Here is a 22,194-nt window from a genome sequence, read left to right as displayed (position 1 = left end):
TTGGGGGAATATAACAGTTTATTTATAATTGCATGGTAAAAATATTATTGTTATTTTACTTTTTAATAAACTTTTAATTTTAGAACAGTTTTAGATTTACAGAAAAATCACGAGAATAATACAGAGAGTTCCCATATATCCTGGATACAGATTCCTCTGCTGTTAGCCTCTTATACTAGTTTGATACATTTATTACAGTTAATGAACCAATATTGATATATTTTTGTTAACTAAAGTCCATTCTTTATTCAGCTTAACTGATTTTTTAACTGAATGTCCTTTTTTATGTTCAGAATCCCATCCAGGATACCACATTACATTTAGTTATCATATCTTCTTAGGCTATGACAGTTTCTCAGACTTACCCTATTTGTGATGACCTTGACAGTTTTGAGGACTGTTGGTCAGGAATTTTGTAGATTGTCCCTTAATTGGGATTCTTTTGGAAGGAAGTCACTATGCACAGCTCACACTTAAGGCGTAGGGAGTTATGCATCACCTTCTTGAAGGCAGAGTATCTACATAAATTATTTGGAATTTGTCAGCACAAGAGATTTCTCTCTTTTCTACCATTTATTTATTTATTCAATTATTTATTTATCAGTCTGGACTCCTGGACGTTTATTTTATACTTTAGATTATAATCCAATACTACTTTTGTTATTTTGTTACTTAAATGGTTCTAGCTTTGGCCACTGGGAGCTCTTGATTTGGCTCCTGTATCCCTGACATGTCCCCATCATTGTGGGTATTTGTTTCTTTGTTTGGCACTTTCTTATTTTCTTTACTTTCTGTCGCCACAAGATGCTCCACACTCACCTTGTACATTTCTTGCCCAGTCCTGGAGTCAGCCATGTTTCCCAGGAGCCCTGGTTCCTTTTATTGGAGAATGGTATTAGAAACCAAGTGTTAGGTCTGGGTGTTAGGTATACTTGTCTTAGTCACTTTTATTTATCTAACACACTGCCTAACACATAATAGATTCTCACTAAGTATTGTTGAGCGGCTTTGTGTTGTTGGACAAGATGATTATTCATGTGCCCTGTTGTGTGCTCAGCAGCGAACTTACTGACTACACAGGAAGATAAGTTATGTGATCTTGGATACCTTGAGTTTGAGGTAGTAACAGAACATTTGATTCTAGATGTCCTGATAGTAGGAACTGAAGAGAGAAAGAGAGGGGGAGGAAGAAAGGGAAGGAAGGAGGGAAGAGAAGAGGAGGGAGGGAGGGAAGGAAGTCTTGAGAAACAGACAGACATTGACTTTGGAGGAAGGGATAATGGAGTCACCAATCTACCAGAGATGGGAGAGAGCAAGAAGGGGATAAAGCTCCTGCAAACCAGAATACGAATGGTTCTTCTTCTTGTTCCTTTTGAGATCATTTTAATTAAGAAAAACTGCATGAGGTAGGTTAGAGAGGTTGGCTGGCTGGCTTGAGTCTTTAAAGGAGAAAACCAGGATTGTCTGTGTCCCAGCCAGTGTTGACTCAGACAATCCAGAAATGAGTCCCTGGGTCTGGAGAGCCCGGCTGAAGCTTGAGGAGGACATGGAAGCTGTCTTCACTACCGGGGTTTGAAGTTTCATTACTCGACTTGTTGTGACTGGCAGATGGGCTGGAACAGTCACATGTGATACTCAGATCACTGCTGGGAGATGTGACCTCTGCCTTTGGCTGTGAAGAGGGCCAGAATACAGGAGATAAAATAAGGGGGTAGTGTTTGCAAAGTTTATTGAAGCAGTGGATCCCTTTATCAGATAGCACTCATGGTTTTTCTTTTTACCTGATAAAATTTGTCAAAGAACTAATAACGATGTGTGGTTCACAATATATGTAGCTCATTTGTGTTTTATAGTTTTTTCATTATGTATCTCATTTTTGACCATGAAATTTATGATTATTTTTAAACTCTGGAACAGTGGGATATTAGGATGTTTACCTTGAGACATGTTACATGGGTATTTGGGCACCCATCATTATGTGGGAGGCATATGTTTTTTGATACCCCTCCACGCTTATACTCAAGAGGGCTAAATCATAACTTTTCTGCCTAAAGGTCAAAAAAGCAGGCAAGGGCTTCCCTGGTGGCACAGTGGTTGAGAGTCTGCCTGCCGATGCAGGGGACACGGGTTCGTGCCTGGGTCTGGGAAGATCCCACATGCCGCGGAGCGGCTGGGCCCGTGAGCCATGGCTGCTGAGCCTGCGCGTCCAGAGCCTGTGCTCCGCAACGGGAGAGGTCACAACAGTGAGAGGCCCGCGTACCGCAAAAAAAAAAAAAAAAAAAGAAAAAAGCAGGCAACTCACAGAGCAGGGTCCATCTCATTAACCTTCACCTAATTCTTATTATTCTCCTTGCCCAAGGTTTTATCGCTTCACAAGCTGAGAAATTCATGCATATGAAATAAGAGCCCCTTGAATTTGTCTTTATTACCCCGGTCGTGTCTGAAAAGGAGTTTGCACTTGGGATAGGAAGCAGAAAGGCTCTCTTGCTGAAAGACAGGCCAGACTCGCAGAAGTGGGTTGGCTAAGGAATGTGGACACACTGCAGACATCTTGCACTGAGGCTAATTCTTGCAATGATGTGGTCATACGTGGTAGAGCCCAGCTGTTTGCTCCATTGAGAGGGGCTTTAGCTAGCCCACACAATCTCTGAGTACTGTGTCTGAACTGGATCCAAATATCCAGCCTGCTGAGGCTCACCCAGCCCCCAGAGTGATTGGAGTTGGCTTATTGCAGAGCACAGCGTTCAAAGCAAATGGTAAGAAAAGTTACAGACAAAGACTTAGTAATTGAGAAAAATGTAATGTATAGCAGTAAAGTGGAATCTAAACATATTTTCCCCCTCCCCCATAAACTATTAAGATACAGGTAAAAACTGTTTATGCTTAATCTTTGGTCAGTTGATGGACATTTTGTGATTTTTGTTATCCATGCCACCAGGAATGCTACTGGGTGAATATCATCTTCTCCCCTAAATAAATCTTTGCCTTAACATAGGGATTAAAACAGTGTACTCCAGAATAAGACTTCCTGAGTTCAAACTCCATTCTCTACTTCCAAGCTATGAGACCTTGGCTAGTTTGTTAAACCTTACTGTTAAAACGGTAATAATAAGGTTTAGCTCAAAGAGTTTCTATGAAGATGAAATAACGTATCTTTAGCACTTAGTATATCTTTTCCCTTTGAATTTTACCTTTAATTTGAAGAATGCCACTGCCACTTGCATGGAACTTTATCTCTGACTTTTTTTTTGGTGGTGGGTTGGTAGGTATGGCTGATGAGTGAAAAGGAAGAAGAAGAGATATGATTGCTACACTTTGATTTACACAAAAAAGTAACTCCATTAATAATTTTTCTTCTTTGTTAATGATTTTCATGCTGAAACCTTAGAGTAAAATCTTTTAGAATGGAAATCATCCAACTCGTCTACTTTAGACTTTACATATCTTAGAACTTTCCAACTTAAATAAGATATTCATTTATTTCTAGAATTAAAGTTGTTTTTTTCTGTGTGTAAGTAGAACAAATGCCACCCAGCTTGTTTGAACATGTTCTGTTAGTTTGCAGTTCTCAAAACCAAAGTCAGCAGAGGAGAAATCTTACATCTTTCTAATACTTTGCATTAAGCAACAAGACGTAGTAGTATTTAGTGTTGTTGAAGAATGAATGGTAACGAGATTAAAGCAATTGTCATTTAACGATGTTGGTTGAAATTAAATAATATATTAGGCTTTCCCTGATGGCGCAGTGGTTAAGAATCCACCTGCCAATGCAGGGGACACGGGTTCGAGCCCTGGTCCAGGAAGATCCCACATGCCTCAGAGCAACTAAGCCCTTGCGCCACAACTACTGAGCCTGCACTCTAGAGCCCACGACCCACAACTACGGAAGCCCGTGTGCCAGAAGCCCGTGCTCCGCAACAGGAGAAGCCACCTCAATGAGAACCCCGCGCACTGCAGTGAAGAGTAGCCCCCGCTCACTGCAACTGGAGAAAACCCTCACACAGCAACGAAGACTCAATGCAGCCAAAAATAAGATTAATTAATTAAAAAATATATATATATATTACTTATTAAAAAGGACAAAGTTATTAAACTCAAAAAAGTCAGAGCATGCAAACAAGATAAATCATAATTCAACATTATATAGAATTTTAAGAAATGCAGTGAAATGAAAATGTGATAACTAATGAAAGGGAGCTGTGAATGCCTCATTCTAATGAAGCGGAAAGCACCTGTTTATGAGATAAGAAGTTCATACTTTTAAAGTAAAATTGTTGCTTTAAATAAAAGATGATGATTCATTCAATGAATGAGTCCAGAATCTACTGTGTATCAGGAGACAAGAGATATAAAAATAAAATGCCTGCTCCCAAAGCACTAAAAATCTACAGGAAAGTTAACTAAAAATTACAGTGTCTATGAAAAGTGATGATAGAGGGTGTTTTAGAAACTCAGAAGAGGAGCTCCCAAAGGTGAAGGTAAGATTGGAAAATCTTCCTAGAAAAGAAGGTGCGAGGCTTAGGAACCAAGATGGCAGAGTAGAAGGACGTGCTCTCACTCTCTCTTGCGAGAATACCAGAATCACAACTAGCTGCTGGACAGTCATCGACAGGAAGACACTGGAAGTCATCTAGAAAGACACCCCACATCCAAAGACAAAGGAGAAGCCACAGTGAGACGGTAGGAGGGGTGCAATCACAGTAAAAGCAAATCCCATAACTGCTGGGTGGGTGACTCACAGACTGGAGAACACTTATACCACAGAAGTCCACCCACTGGAGTGAAGGTTCTGAGCCCCACATCAGGTTCCCAACCTGGGGGTCTGGCAATGGGAAGAGGAAATCCTAGAGAATCAGACTTTGAAGACTAGTGGGATTTGATTGCAGGACTTCGACAGGACTGGAGGAAACAGAGACTCCAATCTTGGAGGGAACACACAAAGTAGTGTGCGCTTCGGGACCCGGGGGAAGGAGCAGTGACCCCAGGGGATACTGAACCAGACCTACATGCTAGTGTTGGAGGGTCTCCTGCAGAGGCAGGTGGTGGCTGTGGCTCACCGTGGGGACAAGAACACTGGCGGCAGAAGTTCTGGGAAGTACTCCTTGGCGTGAGCCTTCCCAGAGTCCACCATTAGCCCCACCAAAGAGCCCAGGTAGGGTCCAGTGTTGGGTTGCCTCAGGCCAAACAACCAACAGGGAGGGACCCAGCCCCACCCATCATCAGTCAAGCAGATTAAAGTTTTACTGAGCTCTGCCCACCAGAGCAAGAGCCAGCTCTACCAAGCACCAGTCCCTCCCTCCCATCAGGAAACTTGCACAAGCCTCTTAGATAGCCTCATCCACCAGAGGGCAGAAAACAGAAGCAAGAAAAACGACAGTCCTGCAACCTGTGGAACAAAAACCACTTTCACAGAAAGATAGACAAGATGAAAAAGCAGAGGGCTATGTACCAGATGAAGGAACAAGATAAAACCCCAGAAAAACAACTAAATGAAGTGGAGATAGGCAACCTTCCAGAAAAAGAATTCAGAATAATGATAGTGAAGATGATCTAGGACCTCGGAAAAGAATGGAGGCAAAGATCGAGAAGAAGTAAGAAATGTTTAACAAAGACCTAGAAGAATTAAAGAACAAACAAACAGAGATGAACAATACAATAACTGAAGTGAAGACTATGCTAGAAGGAATAAATAGCAGAATAACTGAGGCAGAAGAAGGGATAAGTGACCTGGAAGACAGAATGGTGGAATTCACTGCTGTGGAACAGACTAAAGAAAAAGGAATGAAAAGAAATGAAGACAGCCTAAGAGACCTCTGGGACAACATTAAATGCAACAACATTCGCATTATAGGCGTCTCAGAAGGAGAAGAGAGAGAAGGACCCGAGAAAATATTTGAAGAGATTATAGTCGAAAACTTCCCTAACATGGGAAAGGAAATAGCCACTCAAGTCCAGGAAGTGCAGAGAGTCCCATACAGGATAAAACCAAAGAGAAACACGCCGAGACACATAGTAATCAAACTGGCAAAAATTAAAGACACAGAAAAATTATTGAAAGCAATAAGGGAAAAGCAACAAATAACATACAAGGGAACTCCCATAAGGTCAACAGCTGATTTCTCAGCAGAAACTACAAGCCAGAAGGGATATACTTAAAGTGATGAAAGGGAAGAACCTACAACCAAGATTACTCTACCTGGCAAGGGTCTCATTCAGATTCGATGGAGAAATCAAAAGCTTTACAGACAAGCAAAAGCTAAGAGAATTCAGCACCACCAAATCAGCTCTACAACAAATGCTAAAGGAACTTCTCTAAGTGGGAAACACAAGAGAAGATAAGGACCTACAAAACCAAACCCAAAACAATTTTAAAAATGGTCATTGGAACATACATATCGATAATTACCTTAAACATGAATGGATTAAAATGCTCAAACCAAAAGACACAGGCTTGCAGAATGGATACAAACACAAGACCCATACATATGCTGTCTACAAGAGACCCACTTCAGACCTAGGGACACATACAGACTGAAAATGAGGGAATGGAAAAAGATATTCCATGCAAATGGAAATCAAAGGAAAGCTGGAGTAGCAATACTCATATCAGATAAAATAGACTTTAAAATAAAGAATGTTACAAGACCCAAGGAAGGACACTACATAATGATCAAGGGATCAATCCAAGAAAAAGATATGACAATTATATATGTACCCAACATAGGAGCATCTCAATACATAAGGCAACTGCTAACAGCTATAAAAGAGGAAATCGACAGTAACACAATAATAGTGGGGGACTTTAACACCTCACTTACACCAATGGACAGATCATCCAAAATGAAAGTAAATAAGAAAACACAAGCTTTAAATGACACAATAGACCAGATAGATTTAATTGATATTTATAGTACATTCCATCCAAAAACAGCAGATTGCACTTCTCAAGTGTGCATGGAACATTCTCCAGGATAGATCATATCTTGGGTCACAACTCAAGCCACAGTAAATTTAAGAAAATTGAAATCATATCAAGAATCTTTTCTGACCACAACACTATGAGATTAGAAATGAATTACAGGGGAAAAAACCATAAAAAACACAAACACATGGAGGCTAAACAATACATTAATAAATAACCAAGAGATCACTGAAGAAATCAAAGAGGAAATCAAAAGATACCTAGAGACAAATGACAATGAAAACACGATGATCCAAAACCTATGGGATGCAGCAAAAGCAGTTCTAAGAGGGAAGTTTATAGCTATACAAGCCTACCTCAAGAAACAAGAAAAATCTCAAAGAATCTAACCTTACAGCTAAAGGAATTAGAGAAAGAAGAACAAACAAAACCCAAAGTTAGCAGAAGGAAAGAAATCACAAAGATCAGATCAGAAATAAATGAAATAGAAACAAAGAAAACAATAGCAAAGATCAATAAAACTAAAAGCTGGTTCTTTGAGAAGATAAACAAAATTGATAAACCATTAGCCAGACTCATCAACAAAAAGAGGGAGAGGACTGAAATCAATAAAATTAGAAGTGAAAAAGGAGAAGTTACAACAGACACTGCAGAATACAAAGCATCCTAAGAGACTACTACAAGCAACTCTATGCCAATAAAATGGACAACCTGGAAGAAATGGACAGATTCTTAGAAAGGTATAAACTTCCAAGGCTGAACCAGGAAGAAATAGAAAATATGAACAGACCAATCACAAGTAATGAAATTGTAACTGTGATTAAAAATCTTCCAGCAAACAAAATTCCAGGACCAGATGGCTTCACAGGTGAATTCTATCAAACATTTAGAGAAGAGCTAACACCCATCCTTCTCAAACTCTTCCAAAAAATTGCAGAGGAAGGAACACTCCCAAACTCATTCTATGAGGCCACAATCACCCTGATACCAAAACTAGACAAAGAAAAAGAAAATTACAGACCAATATCACTGATGAATATAGATGCAAAAATCCTCAACAAAATACTAGCTAACAGAATCCAACAACACATTAAAAGGATCATACACCATGATCAAGTGGGATTTTATCCCAGGAATGCAAGGATTCTTTAATATACGTTAATCAATCAATGTGATACACCATATTAACAAATTGAAGAATAAAAACCATATGATCATCTCAATAGATGCAGAAAAAGCTTTTGACAAAATTCAACACCCATTTATGATAAAAACTCTCCAGAAAGTGGGCATAGAGGGAACCTACCTCAACATAATAAAGGCCATATATGACAAACCCACAGCAAACATCATTCTCAATGGTGGAAAAACTGAAAGCATTTCCTCTAAGATCAGGAATGAGACAAAGATGTCCACTCTCACCACTATTATTCAACATAGTTTTGGAAGTCCTAGCCATGGCAATCAGAGAAGAAAAAGAAATAAAGGGAATACAAATTGGAAAAGAAGAAGTAAAACTGTCATTGTTTGCAGATGACATGATACTATACATAGAGAATCCTAAAGATGCCACCAGAAAACTACTAGAGCTAATCAATGAATTTGGTAAAGTTGCAGGATATAAAATTAATGCACAGAAATCTCTTGCATTCCTATACACTAATGATGAAAAATCTGAAAGAGGAATTAAGGAAACACTCCCACTTACCATTGCAACAAAAAGAATAAAATACCTAGTAATAAACCTACCTAGGGAGACAAAAAACCTTTATGCAGAAAACTATAAGACACTGATGAAAGAAATTAAAGATGATACCAACAGATGGAGAGATATACCATGTTCTTGGATTGGAGGAATCAAGATTGTGAAAATGACTGTACTACCCAAAGCAATGTACAGATTCAATGTAATCCCTATCAAATTAGCAATGGCATTTTTTACAGAACTAAAACAAAAAATCTTAAAATTTGTATGGAGACACAAAGATGCCGAATAGCCAAAGCAGTCTTGAGGGAAAAAAACGGAGCTGGAGGAATCAGACTCCCTGACTTCAGACTATACTACAAAGCTACAGTAATCAACACAATATGGTACTGGCACAAAAACAGAAATATAGATCAATGGAACAAGATAGAAAGCCCAGAGATAAACCCACGGACCTATAGTCAACTGATCTACGACAGAGGAGGCAAGGATATACAATGGAGAAAAGACATTCTCTTCAGTAAGTGGTGCTGGGAACACTGGACAGCTACATGTAAAAAAATGAAATTAGAACACTCCCTAACACCATACACAAAAATAAACTCAAGATGGATTCGAGACCTAAATGTAAGACCAGACACTATAAAACTCTTAGAGGAAAACATAGGAAGAGCGCTCTTTGACATAAATCACAACAAGATCCTTTTTCATCCACCTCCTAGAGTAATGGAAATAAAAACAAAAATAAACAAATGGGACCTAATGAAACTTCAAAGCTCTTGCACAGCAAAGGAAACCATACACAAGATGAAAAGACAACACTCAGAATGGGAGAAAATATTTGCAAATGAATCAATGGACAAAGGATTAATCTCCAAAATATATAAACAGCTCGTGCAGCTCAATATTAAAAAAAGAAACAACCCAGTCCAAAATTGGGCAGAAGACCTAAATGGACATTTCAACAAAGAAGACATACAGATGGCCAAGAAGCACCTGAAAAGCTGCTCAACATCACTAATTATTAGAGAAATGCAAATCAAAACTACAGTGAGGTATCACCTCACACCAGTCAGAATGGGCATCATCAGAAAATCTACAAACAACAAATGTTGGAGAGGGCGTGGAGAAAAGGGAACCCTCTTGCACTGTTGGTGGGAATGTAAATTGATACAGCCACTATGGAGAACAGTATGGAGGTTCCTTTTAAAACTAAAAATAGAATTAGCATATGACCTAGCAATCCCACTACTCGGCGTATACCCAGAGAAAACCATAATTCAAAAAGACACGTGCACCCGAATGTTCATTGCAGTACTATTTACAATAGCTAGGACATGGAAGCAACCTAAATGCGCATCGACAGACAAATGGATAAAGATGTGGTACATGATATATAATGGAATATTACTCAGCCATAAAAAGGAATGAAATTTGGTCATTTGTAGAGACGTGGATGGATCTAGAGACTGTCATACAGAGTGAAGTTAAGTCAGAAAGAGGAAAACGAATATCGTATATTAACACATACATGTGGAACCTAGAAAAATGGTACAGATGAACCAGTCTGCAGGGCAGAACTTGAGACACAGATGTAGAGAACAAACGTATGGACACCAAGGGGGGAAAACCGCGGTGGGGTGGGGATGGTGGTTTGCTGCATTGGGCGATTGGGATTGACATGTATACACTGATGTGTATAAAATTGAGGACTAATAAGTATCTCCCATATCAAAAAAAAAGGGAAAATAAAATTTAAGAAAAAAAAGGATGATTATCAAAGTATAACTGCATGTATTTAAGAAATTAACAGTTATAGATGGTCATTAATTGAGAAAGCAAAAGAACACTCTACTTCCCCAGATCCTCATCTCTTAAGGCAAACAGTTTTAACCATTTCTGTTTTTAGTTCTTCTCACATTTATCCCTGTGACACCGTGTTCTGTGTTTGTGCTTCTATGTCTAGATTTCAATAGTACCTATTGGCTTCTTGCCATGAAAGATGGGGACATAGCTCACTTAGATCTATACCTTTTACTCTCTCTTCTCCTTCCCATTTTTAAAATAATTATAGAATGACTTTTAGCCATTCTATAATTATTTGGTATTTATAAACATTTGGTATTTATAATCATTTGGTACTTATAAACATTATATATCTAAACCTCTATTTCTTGGATCAATTGCTTTATTTCTCTCCACACCTTTCTTTCCAACTCGTTTCTTGATTTATGATACATAAAGGTTTAAAACATTTACATTTTGTTTTGTAATCATTGTAAATTTTAACATCTTTCATGTTTTGTCTGTAGGTTGATTCTAAAGGTTGAGGAAACAATAAAGAATGTCTATATTATTGTGATTTTTCACGTACCTTCGAAAATCTTTTGAATATCTTGCTTTGCAGGACTGATAGGACTGATCCTGGACTCTTTTTTTCTTAGCTTTTTTACCCTGTTATATGTGTTGTTACTCCATAAATACACTCCTTGTCAGACAATATGTCCTGATTTTTGTCTGAAAAACATAGTTACTCCAACAGCAGACACCCTACAAAGGCTTAGGGATCCTCTGAAGTTATTCCAGGGTTTGATTTGGGGTTGGACTGAATCCAGTGGAGTTGTTGTAATGGGCTGTTGGTGGGGAAGGTTTGAGGTGGTTGACTTTGGCCTGGATTGTCATTTTAGATTCAGGGAACTTTTATGAAGCTTGGGTGTCCTCCTGCCCCAGCCTTCTACCCTATCTTTTCCTCTCACTCCCCTTTCTAAGACTCTGAGTTGCCCTAGGAAGTTCTGGGCACTCTGAACTGAAGCTTGGGGCACTACTTTGTCACAGGAGGGAAAAAGAATTGAGAGCCTTTGGCTTAGAATTCCTAATAAAGTCTTTCTTTCTTCCTTAATCTCTTATGGTTCCTTTGGCTGAGTAGCTAATTTAGGTCAGAAGGTGATTCCACCATGCTGCTGCTGTGTGTTTTCATTGTCCTTTTCATATGTTAGCTTTTCATGTTCATTATTTCATCTGATACACACACACACACACACACACACACACAGTATGGACAAGGCAGGCATTTCATTATCCCAGTTGTAGAGAGATAAAATAAGGCTCAGAGAGGTCCTAACGTCATGCACATATTAAGCCTCTATCCAATCATTTTCTGTCTAGCCTTGGAGAAGCCTTGGGCTGTTGGATATGGATTTGGGCCCCTCTCCCTGGCTCCTCCATCCTTCTTCCTATTTGTTTTTCTGACCTCAGCCTCAGTTGGTCTGAAGTGTGCATTTTTCCATGCAGAGTATTCCAGGTTTTCTGGGGCTGTGAAGGGAGTACAGGACAGGGCAAAGACTTGACCTCACTTCCCAATCCTGCATTTGGTTAAAGTAGTGAGTTCAGAGGAAATGCAAGAGGGTTCTGTGCATATACAGGTATGCATTTTAGCTCTGCAGTTGTTCTTAAAGGCTTATACTTATGGGACTATAGTATTTATACCAGCAAGCCTTGGAATAGCTCCTAGTTTGTGAAATGGATTGCAAAACCTTTGACCTGCCTTATTAGCACCTGAACTCGAGGAACTGGCATCAAGGTTTAGGCCCTCAGACGTGGCAAAATGAAATGAATGAATGGTTTCTTTTGGGTCTCTGTGTGTTATACCCTCTGTCTTAGTTTCCAGTGTAAAATTCGTTAGATCTTTACCCAGTTGCTCCCTTAAATTGTTAAATAGGATCATTTGGATCCTGAATGTATCCTGAATGGAGGCTTTGCTCCAAGACATGTGATGAACTGTAAACAAGGAAGCCAGAGTGACATTGGCTTTATTTTCCTGTAACTGCTGGTATCAACTATGTTTCCAGATTTTGGCTAAAGAAATATTTACATGTTTTGGCTTCTTTTTTTTTTTCTGACTAATGTCAGAGTGTGCATTCCTGTATTCTGGTGAAAGGAAGAATGTGGTCACATTTTACAGGTTAGCTGGGCCATAGGAAAAAATATACACAACTTCAATGAGTAGAAATATAAAACCTTACATTCAGTAGATTTTATGATGACTTTTCTTAACTAGATTGGTAAATTTATTGTTTAAACTAGTCTCATATGGCTCCATAAATTTTTATATCTGTGCATTGTGATAGAAAGCACTGCATTTTGTTCCTGTGGTTTTTATTTTCCTGATGTGCTGTATGCATAGGTGATATTAAGCATATCCGTATTGGTAGCATTGTGTTAAAAAGTCCCAAACTACTAAGCCAGCATTGAGTCCCATGAGTTTACTTTTCTTGTCTGCAAAGATTCATACTGTTCTAATAACTCAGGTATTTTTTCCTTTTACTTGGTCATATATTCTCTCTTTTTTTTTTAAAGTATGGAATTCTCGTGAGTGAATTTTTTTTTTGTTTTTGTTTCAGACCTAATGTCTGTGGATCACGTTATAATGCTTACTGTTGCCCTGGATGGAAGACCTTACCTGGTGGAAATCAGTGTATTGTCCGTAAGTAAATAGTCTGTCATTTTTCATGTTCTTGTTTTGTTGTTTTGGTTGCATGGTGATTCTTAGTATTCGGTCTTTTGTAACTGCATACCATTAATATGTTTATAGCAGAGCCTTCCAGCTCTAAGATTTTCCTACTTTCTCTGAATCCAGCTTGGGAAATATATTAACTTGGTCAAACCACTGTTATACTTTAATTCAATGACTTCCTTTAGAATGTTTCTGAGATAGAGAGAATAGAGCCACAGGGATACTTTGATCAAGGTTTCATGTCATGGCATACCTTGTGCCTGGCTGCATAGACTATGTGATCACTTTGATGGGGTTTTGAAAAACAGTTTATCATTGCTCCTTTCCTTACTGTAGTTTCTAACTGTGTTGGCCACCCACAAGCCCACCCAAACCTTGTCTGTTGAATTTCGGTGATCGAGGCTAAAAGCAGATCTAACTCTTAGACAAAGGGGAGAGGAAGCAGATAGAGCATCATATGAGGATGAGTGAAAAGACTAGGGGAAGAACTCAGATGGTACCAGAGATTCCTCTACCGACTCTGTTTCTATGGCAAAGCCCCAGATTCTCATCATACCCCACACATGCTGAGCGACAAATCACAGGCAAGACAAGGTGCAATTTAATGGCGATACTAAGTCAAGTTAGTTATGGCATCTGTCCTCCGTGAACTTTTACAGTCACCGTACCTGTGAAATGATTTTTGTTTTCAGAAAACTCCATTTGTATAATGGGAAATTTAGAGCTGAAAGGACACTAAGGAATTACTTCACCACCCTTCTTATTTGGCCAAGAGTGGTCTGTGGAGAAGAAGAGATTATCTCAACCAGCATTCTCTTGGTGGCCTGAAAAAGTTAATCCCTTTTCCAATTCTTGATTTTAACTAAAAGCAATTTATTCATTTGGCACATTGTGGTTTACTTCAAGATCAAAACTGACTCACTCCGCCTGCCGATGCAGGGGACACGGGTTCCTGCCCTGGTCCGGGAAGATCCCACATGCCGCGGAGCGGCTAGGCCCATGAGCCATGGCCGCTGAGCCTGCACGTCCGGAGCCTGTGCTCCGCAACGGGAAAGGCCACAACAGTGAGAGGCCCGCGTACCGCAAAAAAAAAAAAAAAAAAAAAAAAAAAACTGACTCACTAAGAGAGGGATATAATGGTATTTGGAGTTTTCTAAATGAACTTGACAACAAAACCCTCTCCCTAGTGTTCTGTAGAATCTCTGAGAAATGCTGACTTCAGGTATTAAATAAATGTTTGTAGGATCCTTTGACAGCTTATTTCTTAATAGTTTTCAACCTCCATCCTAGGCTCTTCTGATGTTTCAGTGCACTATCAAGGGTATTATTTTTGGCCTTGTACATTTCATTTGCCCTTGCAAGTTTGTTCAGGAGTTTGAAGGAAAGGATCAAGCCTATGAGTATAAAAAGTAGTGACCAAATCTTGGTCTTCTGTTAAATATAAATCATTTACCATTTGAACTTATTCTTTAGTCCAATAGCAGAGCATTGGTACAAGTATGATATTAGTCTCTGGGTGGCATGAAAATGTTAATAATCCTCTAAAAGATGAATGGCTTCCTGACTGTAGGATCAGTACTACTGAAGTGGATTCACACGTCTTCTCTCAGACTTTGGATGTAATTCACAACAGGACTAAATGTAGGATACAAGTTGCTCCATAGATCATATGTCCTCGACTGGCAGGGTCTTTACTAGGGAAGTAGTCTTAGCAGGGCACAGTATTTTTATAAAAATTAGTAAACTTTAAGCATTTATAATAAAATAGACTCCCAAGAATACTGCTACAATTTTTATATTATTACATCTTAAAGTTAGTATAAAAACAATGTGTGTATGTGTGTGTGTGTATATATACACACACACACACACACACAGGATTTTTGTTTATTTTATTTTCCCTTTATAGGATATCCTGGGCTTTTTGACAGATTGAGAGCTGTGGAATAAGCAAAGAGAGCATGGAGAACCACTGATATGGATAAGGGAGTTGCCGAATCTTATAGCCAGAGTTTATTTAGTCCAACAGATTTGTTTTATAAATGAATAAATCTGAAGCCTAAGGTCACATAGGTCATGATGGCAAAGTTAACAAGAAACCTGATAGGCCAGGTTTCCTCACTTGAGGATTGGGGCCCTGTAAATCACCATGCTCTGAAGCCATGTGCTAACAGACCTCTGGTTTTGTTCACAGCCATTTGCCGGCATTCCTGTGGGGATGGATTTTGTTCTAGGCCAAATATGTGCACTTGCCCATCTGGTCAGATAGCTCCTTCCTGTGGTTCCAGATCCAGTGAGTATAACATGTCATTATATATAATATTATTTTATGTGGTTATGCCCTATTTTCTCCTAAATTTGCTTTTGGCTTTTCTCTTGCCTGCAATACATTTTTTTTCACTAGAACATCTGCCTTCTCTGTTCTGCCCAAAATACTTGGAATGGCTTTCCTCAATCTGGGCTCTCATTTCCCTTCTTCACTTTTTATAGGGAAATTACCTATGGGAAATAGTTACTATGAATAATATAAAGATTATGGCTTCCTTCTGTGTAGTTGTCACCTTATTCATTTTTGTATCTCCAATGTAAACACCATAAAAGATGCTCAATGAAATGATTGTTTAATGAACATTTTTTGGCTCAAGAAAACTAAGCATTCTTCCTTGTGGTACTGAAATATGAATCTGATTAAACACTTTTTACAACTTGAGACCCCTGCTTTTGCAAGACGAAAATGTAAGGAGTCATCATGGCAGTTTATTGGGGATGATTTATCATGAAGAACAAACATATTTTCCCTTTCAGAATTTTACCACTTTGTTCATTCTGTTCATTATTTAGAGACTTTGCTTGCTTGTTCTATTGGCTTTTATTTTGAAATGCAGGGTGCTCAGCAGTGAATTAGGGGAAATGTGGGGCTTGGGAAGGAGGTGAGTCATTGGTTGTTAAAAAAGTTGAAGTTCATGTCTATATAAATAGCCCCTCAACACCTTGACCATCACCAAGGCAAAAACTTAGGTTCCTTTTCCATTTCCCATTTCTGATGGGAAAATACACTCCTCTTACAGTGTGTTCTGGTTTTGACAAGGTTTTAAGGAGAGTATTGTGGAATAAGCGCATTCTCTTTCATCGATTGCAAGTAAGAGACTTCCGCGGGCTCAAGATTCATTACCTGTTAAGAGTCCTCACATTTAACCGTGGCTCTCATGAACCAATTAACAGGATGGGGCAAGTAGTGCCGGGTAGCAGACCCCCCTGGTGCCCACTCACATACCTTGGCATTTATGGGTGGCACAAGTGACTCTGCCTGGGAGCTCTGTAACATTTTTCTGGCCACGGAGCATGTAGGACAAGCTGGAAGGCTGAGGGGATTAATTAGAAGCACCTTTTCACCAGTGACAAATGGAGAGTGTTGGATAAGTGCCCATGCTTCCTTTCCTCTCCTCTTGCATAACTGCAAAGTGTGTCATGCACTGTCTTCTGAAGTTCCCTAGTGGGACTGAGCCCTAGTTGCCCACAGTAGGAATAGGCTTGATAATGTACTTTATAGGCTTTCTTTCACTTTCCCAGTCTCTTACCAGTGTTTCCTGAAATTACTTCTAAAATAAACTACTCACATTTGAATTATTGTCTCAGACTTTGCTTCTGGTGGAAACCAAACAGAGATAGTCTAGCACTAAATACAGACAGTTGTAGGTTGGGATAGAAACTCCCCCTTGGGCTGGGACTCATTTACTTATTGCAATGGATGTAGCATGTTCTTACTTGATCTCAGCTTGGTTTTAAATGTGTGTCCTCCAAGCAAGGGTAGGTTAGTTCTACATATCAGGAGCACTTGAGCCGGAGGAATAGCAAGAGGTAGAGAGCTCAGCTGGCACCACATTGGGGAACATGTCGGATGTCTTAATCTCCATCAGGATGACCTCCGGGCTGCCTCCGAGGAGTGAGAGCCTCGGGGTGGGGAAGGAGTCTACATATCAAGTTGGGAATAGAACCATCTCTCAGATTGGTTCTTGAACCAACCAACAACACTGCACTCCACTGGGGAAAGAAAATATTGCCAGATGGCAAAACTGGGTATCCAGCTGGAAAGGTCTTCAATGATAGTGTGAGCTGCTAATGATTTAATCAAGTAAAAATCATGAGATGTGGAGAAAGAATGTTAACAAGATCAGAGGGAAAAGCTGTGGTCCTAGTAGACTTTAAGCTAGCAGTGAGGTGGGAGGAATATAGTGGTAAGGTCTTGTGGGCCAGGTTAGGGTAGAGGCTGAAGTTCAAGACCTGTGGGTAGTGCTCTCTGAGATGGTTTGGGTTCATCTATGGTACTTGGACATTGGACAAAGCCCCCAAGTAGCTGGTGGATGAGAGTGGTGTGAGAGGGAAGATATGGTTTAATCAGGGTTTTTGAGGCATTTGGAGCCTTTAAAATCGTTGGCTTGGACTCTACCTGAACTAATAATGTCCAGACAGCTTGCACAACTAAAGATGGCAGAATGTTTTAAATGAAGGGTAGCTGGGAATGATCAGAATTCATTTCTGATATTTTTAAGTGATGTTCTAGGGAACAGCTCTGCTGCCCTATAGAACTTCCTGCCCGTGGTGTGGTAGACAAATTTGGATAGATCACTTTGCTAACTGCCCTGCTAACAGAAGAATAATCCAACTCAGTGAAATGTTTGCATTCACTACCTGTGGTTCTGCTAAGAGGGAGTCAATATCATTTTATCAGTATTTCCTATAAGAAACTTTATACTTGTTATGTGATGGAGTCAAGGAGGTCTAGGCAAGTTGTAGGACCTCTGAGGCCATAGCCTTCTCATTTGAAAATATAAAGAATGAAAGGAGGGTTTTTCTTTCAGGTTATTTTCAACTTGTGTCCTGTGACTTTTAAAATAGGAAATGATCTCTTAGTGGCCTGAATGAGAGATCGCAATTCCAGAAAGTCCAAATTGCCAGCCAGCAATTCCTTTGGACACCAGGAAGTCGTGGCTTCCCTTAACCTATCGGGAGTCTTGCTGCCAGTCATTGAGGCACCAGGGCAAAAAGAGGATTGGCTAGACAGGGTCACAGCGGGTTTTCTAGACTTTAACTCCAGGTCTATTAGGACTGCTCTCTACTCTCTCAGTCCCTGAGGCCAGAGATGGATCCTGAGCAACCCTAATTCTCATAAAGACCTGTCATGGGTGATCCATGAATTCACTCATACTCTCCTTAAATATATAGAAATATAAAATAGATTATCTTCTTAAATAATATACAGTATGTTGTTATAAAAGGTGCTCCCTAAATTTCACATTTTAGACTTTGGAGATCAATTTTATGCTCATCCTGTTTTATTCTTTATGTTTTAAAAAGGATTTAAAAATTAAACTTATTATTTTGAGATAATTGTAGATTCACATTCAGTCGTAAGAAGTGCTGTGTAGAGATCCTGGGTACCTTCTATCCAGTTGTCCCCATGTTAACATCTTGTGAGACTATCGTGCAATATCACAGCCAGGGTATTGACACGGATACAGTCAAGATACAGAACATTTCCATCACCACCATATCCTTCATGTTACTCTCATATTCATTTCCTCTTACATTCTCCTTAATCCTGACCACCACTAACCTGTTGTCTATTTCTATAATTTTGTCATTTCAAGAATTTTATATAAATGGAATCACGCAGTATGTAACCTTTTGGGACTGGCTTTTTTCACTCAGCATAATTCTCTGGAAATTCATCCTATTGTTGTTGTATATATCAGTAGTTTGTTCCCTTTTATTGCTGAGTAGTATTACATACTATGGACGTAACACAGTTTGTTTAGCCACTCACCCATTGAAAGATGTATGGGCTCTTTCTAGTTTTTTTGATTTTCAAACAAAGCTGCTATGAGCATTTATGTACAGATCTTTGTGTGAATGTAAGTCTTTATTTCTCTGGGATAAACGTCCAGAACCGCAATTGCTGGGTTGTATTGTAGCTGCATATTTAGCTTTTCTAGAAACTGCCAGCTGTTTTGGGAGTGGCTGTACCATTTTACATTCTCACCAGCAATACATGAATGACCCAATTTCTCTGCATTTTTACCAGCTTTGGGGGTTGCCACTATTTTAAATTTTAGCTATTCTGATAGGTATGTAGTAATTACATCATTGTAGTTTTAACTTGCATTTTTCTACCGGCTTATGATGTTTAACATCTTTTCCTGTGTTTATTTGTCACCTGTATATATCTTCTTTTTTTGTTGTTTTGAATTTTATTTTATTTATTTTTTTATACAGCAGGTTCTTATTAGTTATCTATTTTATACATATTAGTGTATACATGTCAATCCCAATCTCCCAATTCATCCCACCACCACCACTACCCCTGCCACTTTCCCCCCTTGGTGTCCATATGTTAGTTCTCCACATCTGTGTCTCTATTTCTGCCCTGGAAACCAGTTCATCTGTACCATTTTTTCCACCTGTATATATCTTCTTAAGTGAAATGTCTCTTCACATCTTTTGCCTAATTGGATTCTTAACTATTTTACTGTTTATATAATTTAAATACTAGCTCTTTGTCATATATGTGATTCGCAAACATTTTCTCCCACTCTGTAGCTTGCCTTTTCATCTTCTAACAGAGCAAAACTTTTAAAATTTAAGTCCAATTTATCAATTTTTCCTTTAATGGAAAAAAATCACGCTTTTGGTTTCAAGTCTAGGAACTCTTTGCCTAGCCCTAGATCCTGAACATTTTCTCCATTTTTTTCTAAAAGTTATAGGGTTTTACATTTTACATTTACATCTGTGATCCATGTTGAGATACTTTTTGTATGAGGTGTGAGGTTGAGGTCTAGGTGTAGTTGATACCTGTGGATGTCTAATTGCTCCAACACCATTTATTTCTGAAAAGGCTATCCTTTGTCCATTGAATTACTTCTGCATTTTTGTCAAAAATCAGTTGGGCATATTTGTGTAGATCTACTTCTGGGTTCTCTGTTCTATTCCATTGATCCATTTGTCTGTCCCTTCTCCTATACCATACAGTCTTGATTACTGCAGCTATGTGGTAAGTTTTGAAAATTGAATAGACTAATTTCCTCCCACTTTATTCTTCTTTTTCAAAATTGTGATTCTAGTTCCTTTGCCTTTCCATATAAATTTTAGATTCATCTTGTCTGTATCTACAAAAAAAATCTTTCTAGGATTCCGACAGGAATTGCTTTAAACCTGTGTGTCAGTTTGGTGAGTATTGGCATCTTTACAATTTGGAACCCCTTTTAGTTGGATAAAATTTTATCATTTTTAATTCACTTCAGTTTAGTTAGAATTTGGGGTGCTGGTACTCCCAACATGAATCCAAGCTCTAAGGGTGTAAGAAGGCCAGGGGAACAATTGTAGAGCAGTGTGTTAGTGAGTTTGAGTGAGTGTGCTGCAACCACATGCTGAAAGTGTAAGAACACTCAAAGGATGGGAAGGTGGTACTGTAGCTAGTCTGGAAGAAGTGACCTTGGAAAGATTTTTCAGGGCGGTGTGGGATTTATATGAACAGGAAGAAGAGGAATGGGTGGAATCTGCTTAGATTTGTCCATAGAAACAGTTGAGCTCTTTGCTTTCTAGTTAGCCCTCTATGGAAGTGCCTTTATCACTGCTGTCATATAACTTGTCTTTCTCTGGACCATTTGCAGCTCTGCTAGGTTTTTTGTTTTGTTTTGAGACACTTTAGTGAAGTTGCTCTTCTAAGGCACCATAGATTATTTATGCACTTAAAGAAAATGTCATTGCTGTTATCTCTCCCAGTGAAAATTATTTCTGTCCTGCAGTGACTCTGGTTGCCCCTATGGACTGTTGTCTCAGGTGTCAAGTCCAGAAGTTAGTCTAGCTGTTTAATTTGCCTTGTACTTTTCCTAGTGCCTACATTACAATCACATGTTGCCATACAGATACTTATTTGCCAATTGCTCCCAGTGTTCTTTCTGTCCCTTGTGCCTGCCAAGATAATGGAAGTTTTTAGAATCAGTCCCAAGCTAATGCATCCCAAAGAAAATCATTACCTGAGAGGTATTTAGACCCAAGTGCCAGCCCTGCATCTCTCTTGTTCCAGTAGCGTGTTTACATCGCTCTCTTTTGGTTGGTTATTTTAAGAATTAACTTGTGCTGGGCTATAATCTAAAGAAAGTTTTTTCTACTCTTTCTGATACCTGGCAAATGGAGGGCATTCAGTAAATATTTGTCGAATGATTGAAATGACTGACTGACATCTTCTGGAATGAACATAAAATTTGTTTGGGACTCTATGTGGATACAGGTTAATGGCAACATTTTCTGTTAGTTCTAGGATGTTGAGCCTTCCTTGAAACCCTTTGAGGCTGTCTGCCCATCTTGGAGGGGAAGTTCTTCTCAGGGCCAACTGCACGTGGCAGCATAGACCTGTACACTGACACTTAAATTCCCCTAGTATTTTCAGTTTCTGGTAAAGTCTTAACACAGATTGAGTTTAGGAATCTATTCTAACGTGAGGTATTTAGAGCATCATATGGGTTCAAGTGAAGCCCTTATTTTTCAGTTGGCTTTTTCTAGCGACATAGAACATGGTCTCCTAATTGCCAAACATCTGGAATTCTTTGTCACATCAGAGTAAATTTAGAATATGCATCAATGACAGGACTCAATCAAAAATAAAACCAGTTTGTATATATATACTTTCTAAACTGTTTCTGCTGTGTAGTGAAGCTACAGATCTAGTTCCTTTATTTCCCCACAGAAATCCTGAATGATCACTCCCACCTTTAAGGAAATACTTTTTCCCCTGAAGATCTAAGACTCACAGAGAATGCGAATTTGGTAAACATGTTCGTGGCAAAGAAGGAGTTTAAGATGCTGTTATCTGTTGATGAGCTTGCCCCTCTTGCCCAAGGAGGCATGGTTCATTGGTTTATTTCGACCACTGGACTAACCATGCCTTATTGTTTCACAAGTCTGACCAAGTGCTTTTATTTTTCAAAGGAGAAAGAATATTTTATGCTGGAAAAAGTTCACCTGAAAGACAGAGTAGGAAAAAGTATAAAAGCATAT

At 39.0% G+C, this 22,194-nt stretch overlaps 1 protein-coding gene across 1 annotated transcript in view; it reads left to right on the top strand.

Moving 5' to 3' along the window:
• Positions 1 to 22,194, top strand: part of FBN1 (fibrillin 1) — a 254,966-nt gene that overhangs the window by 24,097 nt on the left and 208,675 nt on the right. Inside the window, exons 3-4 of the mRNA XM_060096792.1 lie at positions 13,028 to 13,110; positions 15,335 to 15,433. Of these exons, the coding sequence (XP_059952775.1) occupies positions 13,028 to 13,110; positions 15,335 to 15,433 (182 nt within the window). The remainder of the gene's footprint in view (positions 1 to 13,027; positions 13,111 to 15,334; positions 15,434 to 22,194) is intronic.

This window comes from Mesoplodon densirostris, chromosome 4 (genome assembly GCF_025265405.1).
Source record: "Mesoplodon densirostris isolate mMesDen1 chromosome 4, mMesDen1 primary haplotype, whole genome shotgun sequence".
In the NCBI taxonomy this organism is placed as follows: Eukaryota; Metazoa; Chordata; class Mammalia; order Artiodactyla; family Ziphiidae; genus Mesoplodon; species Mesoplodon densirostris.
This window is presented reverse-complemented; position numbering and strand designations above follow the sequence as displayed.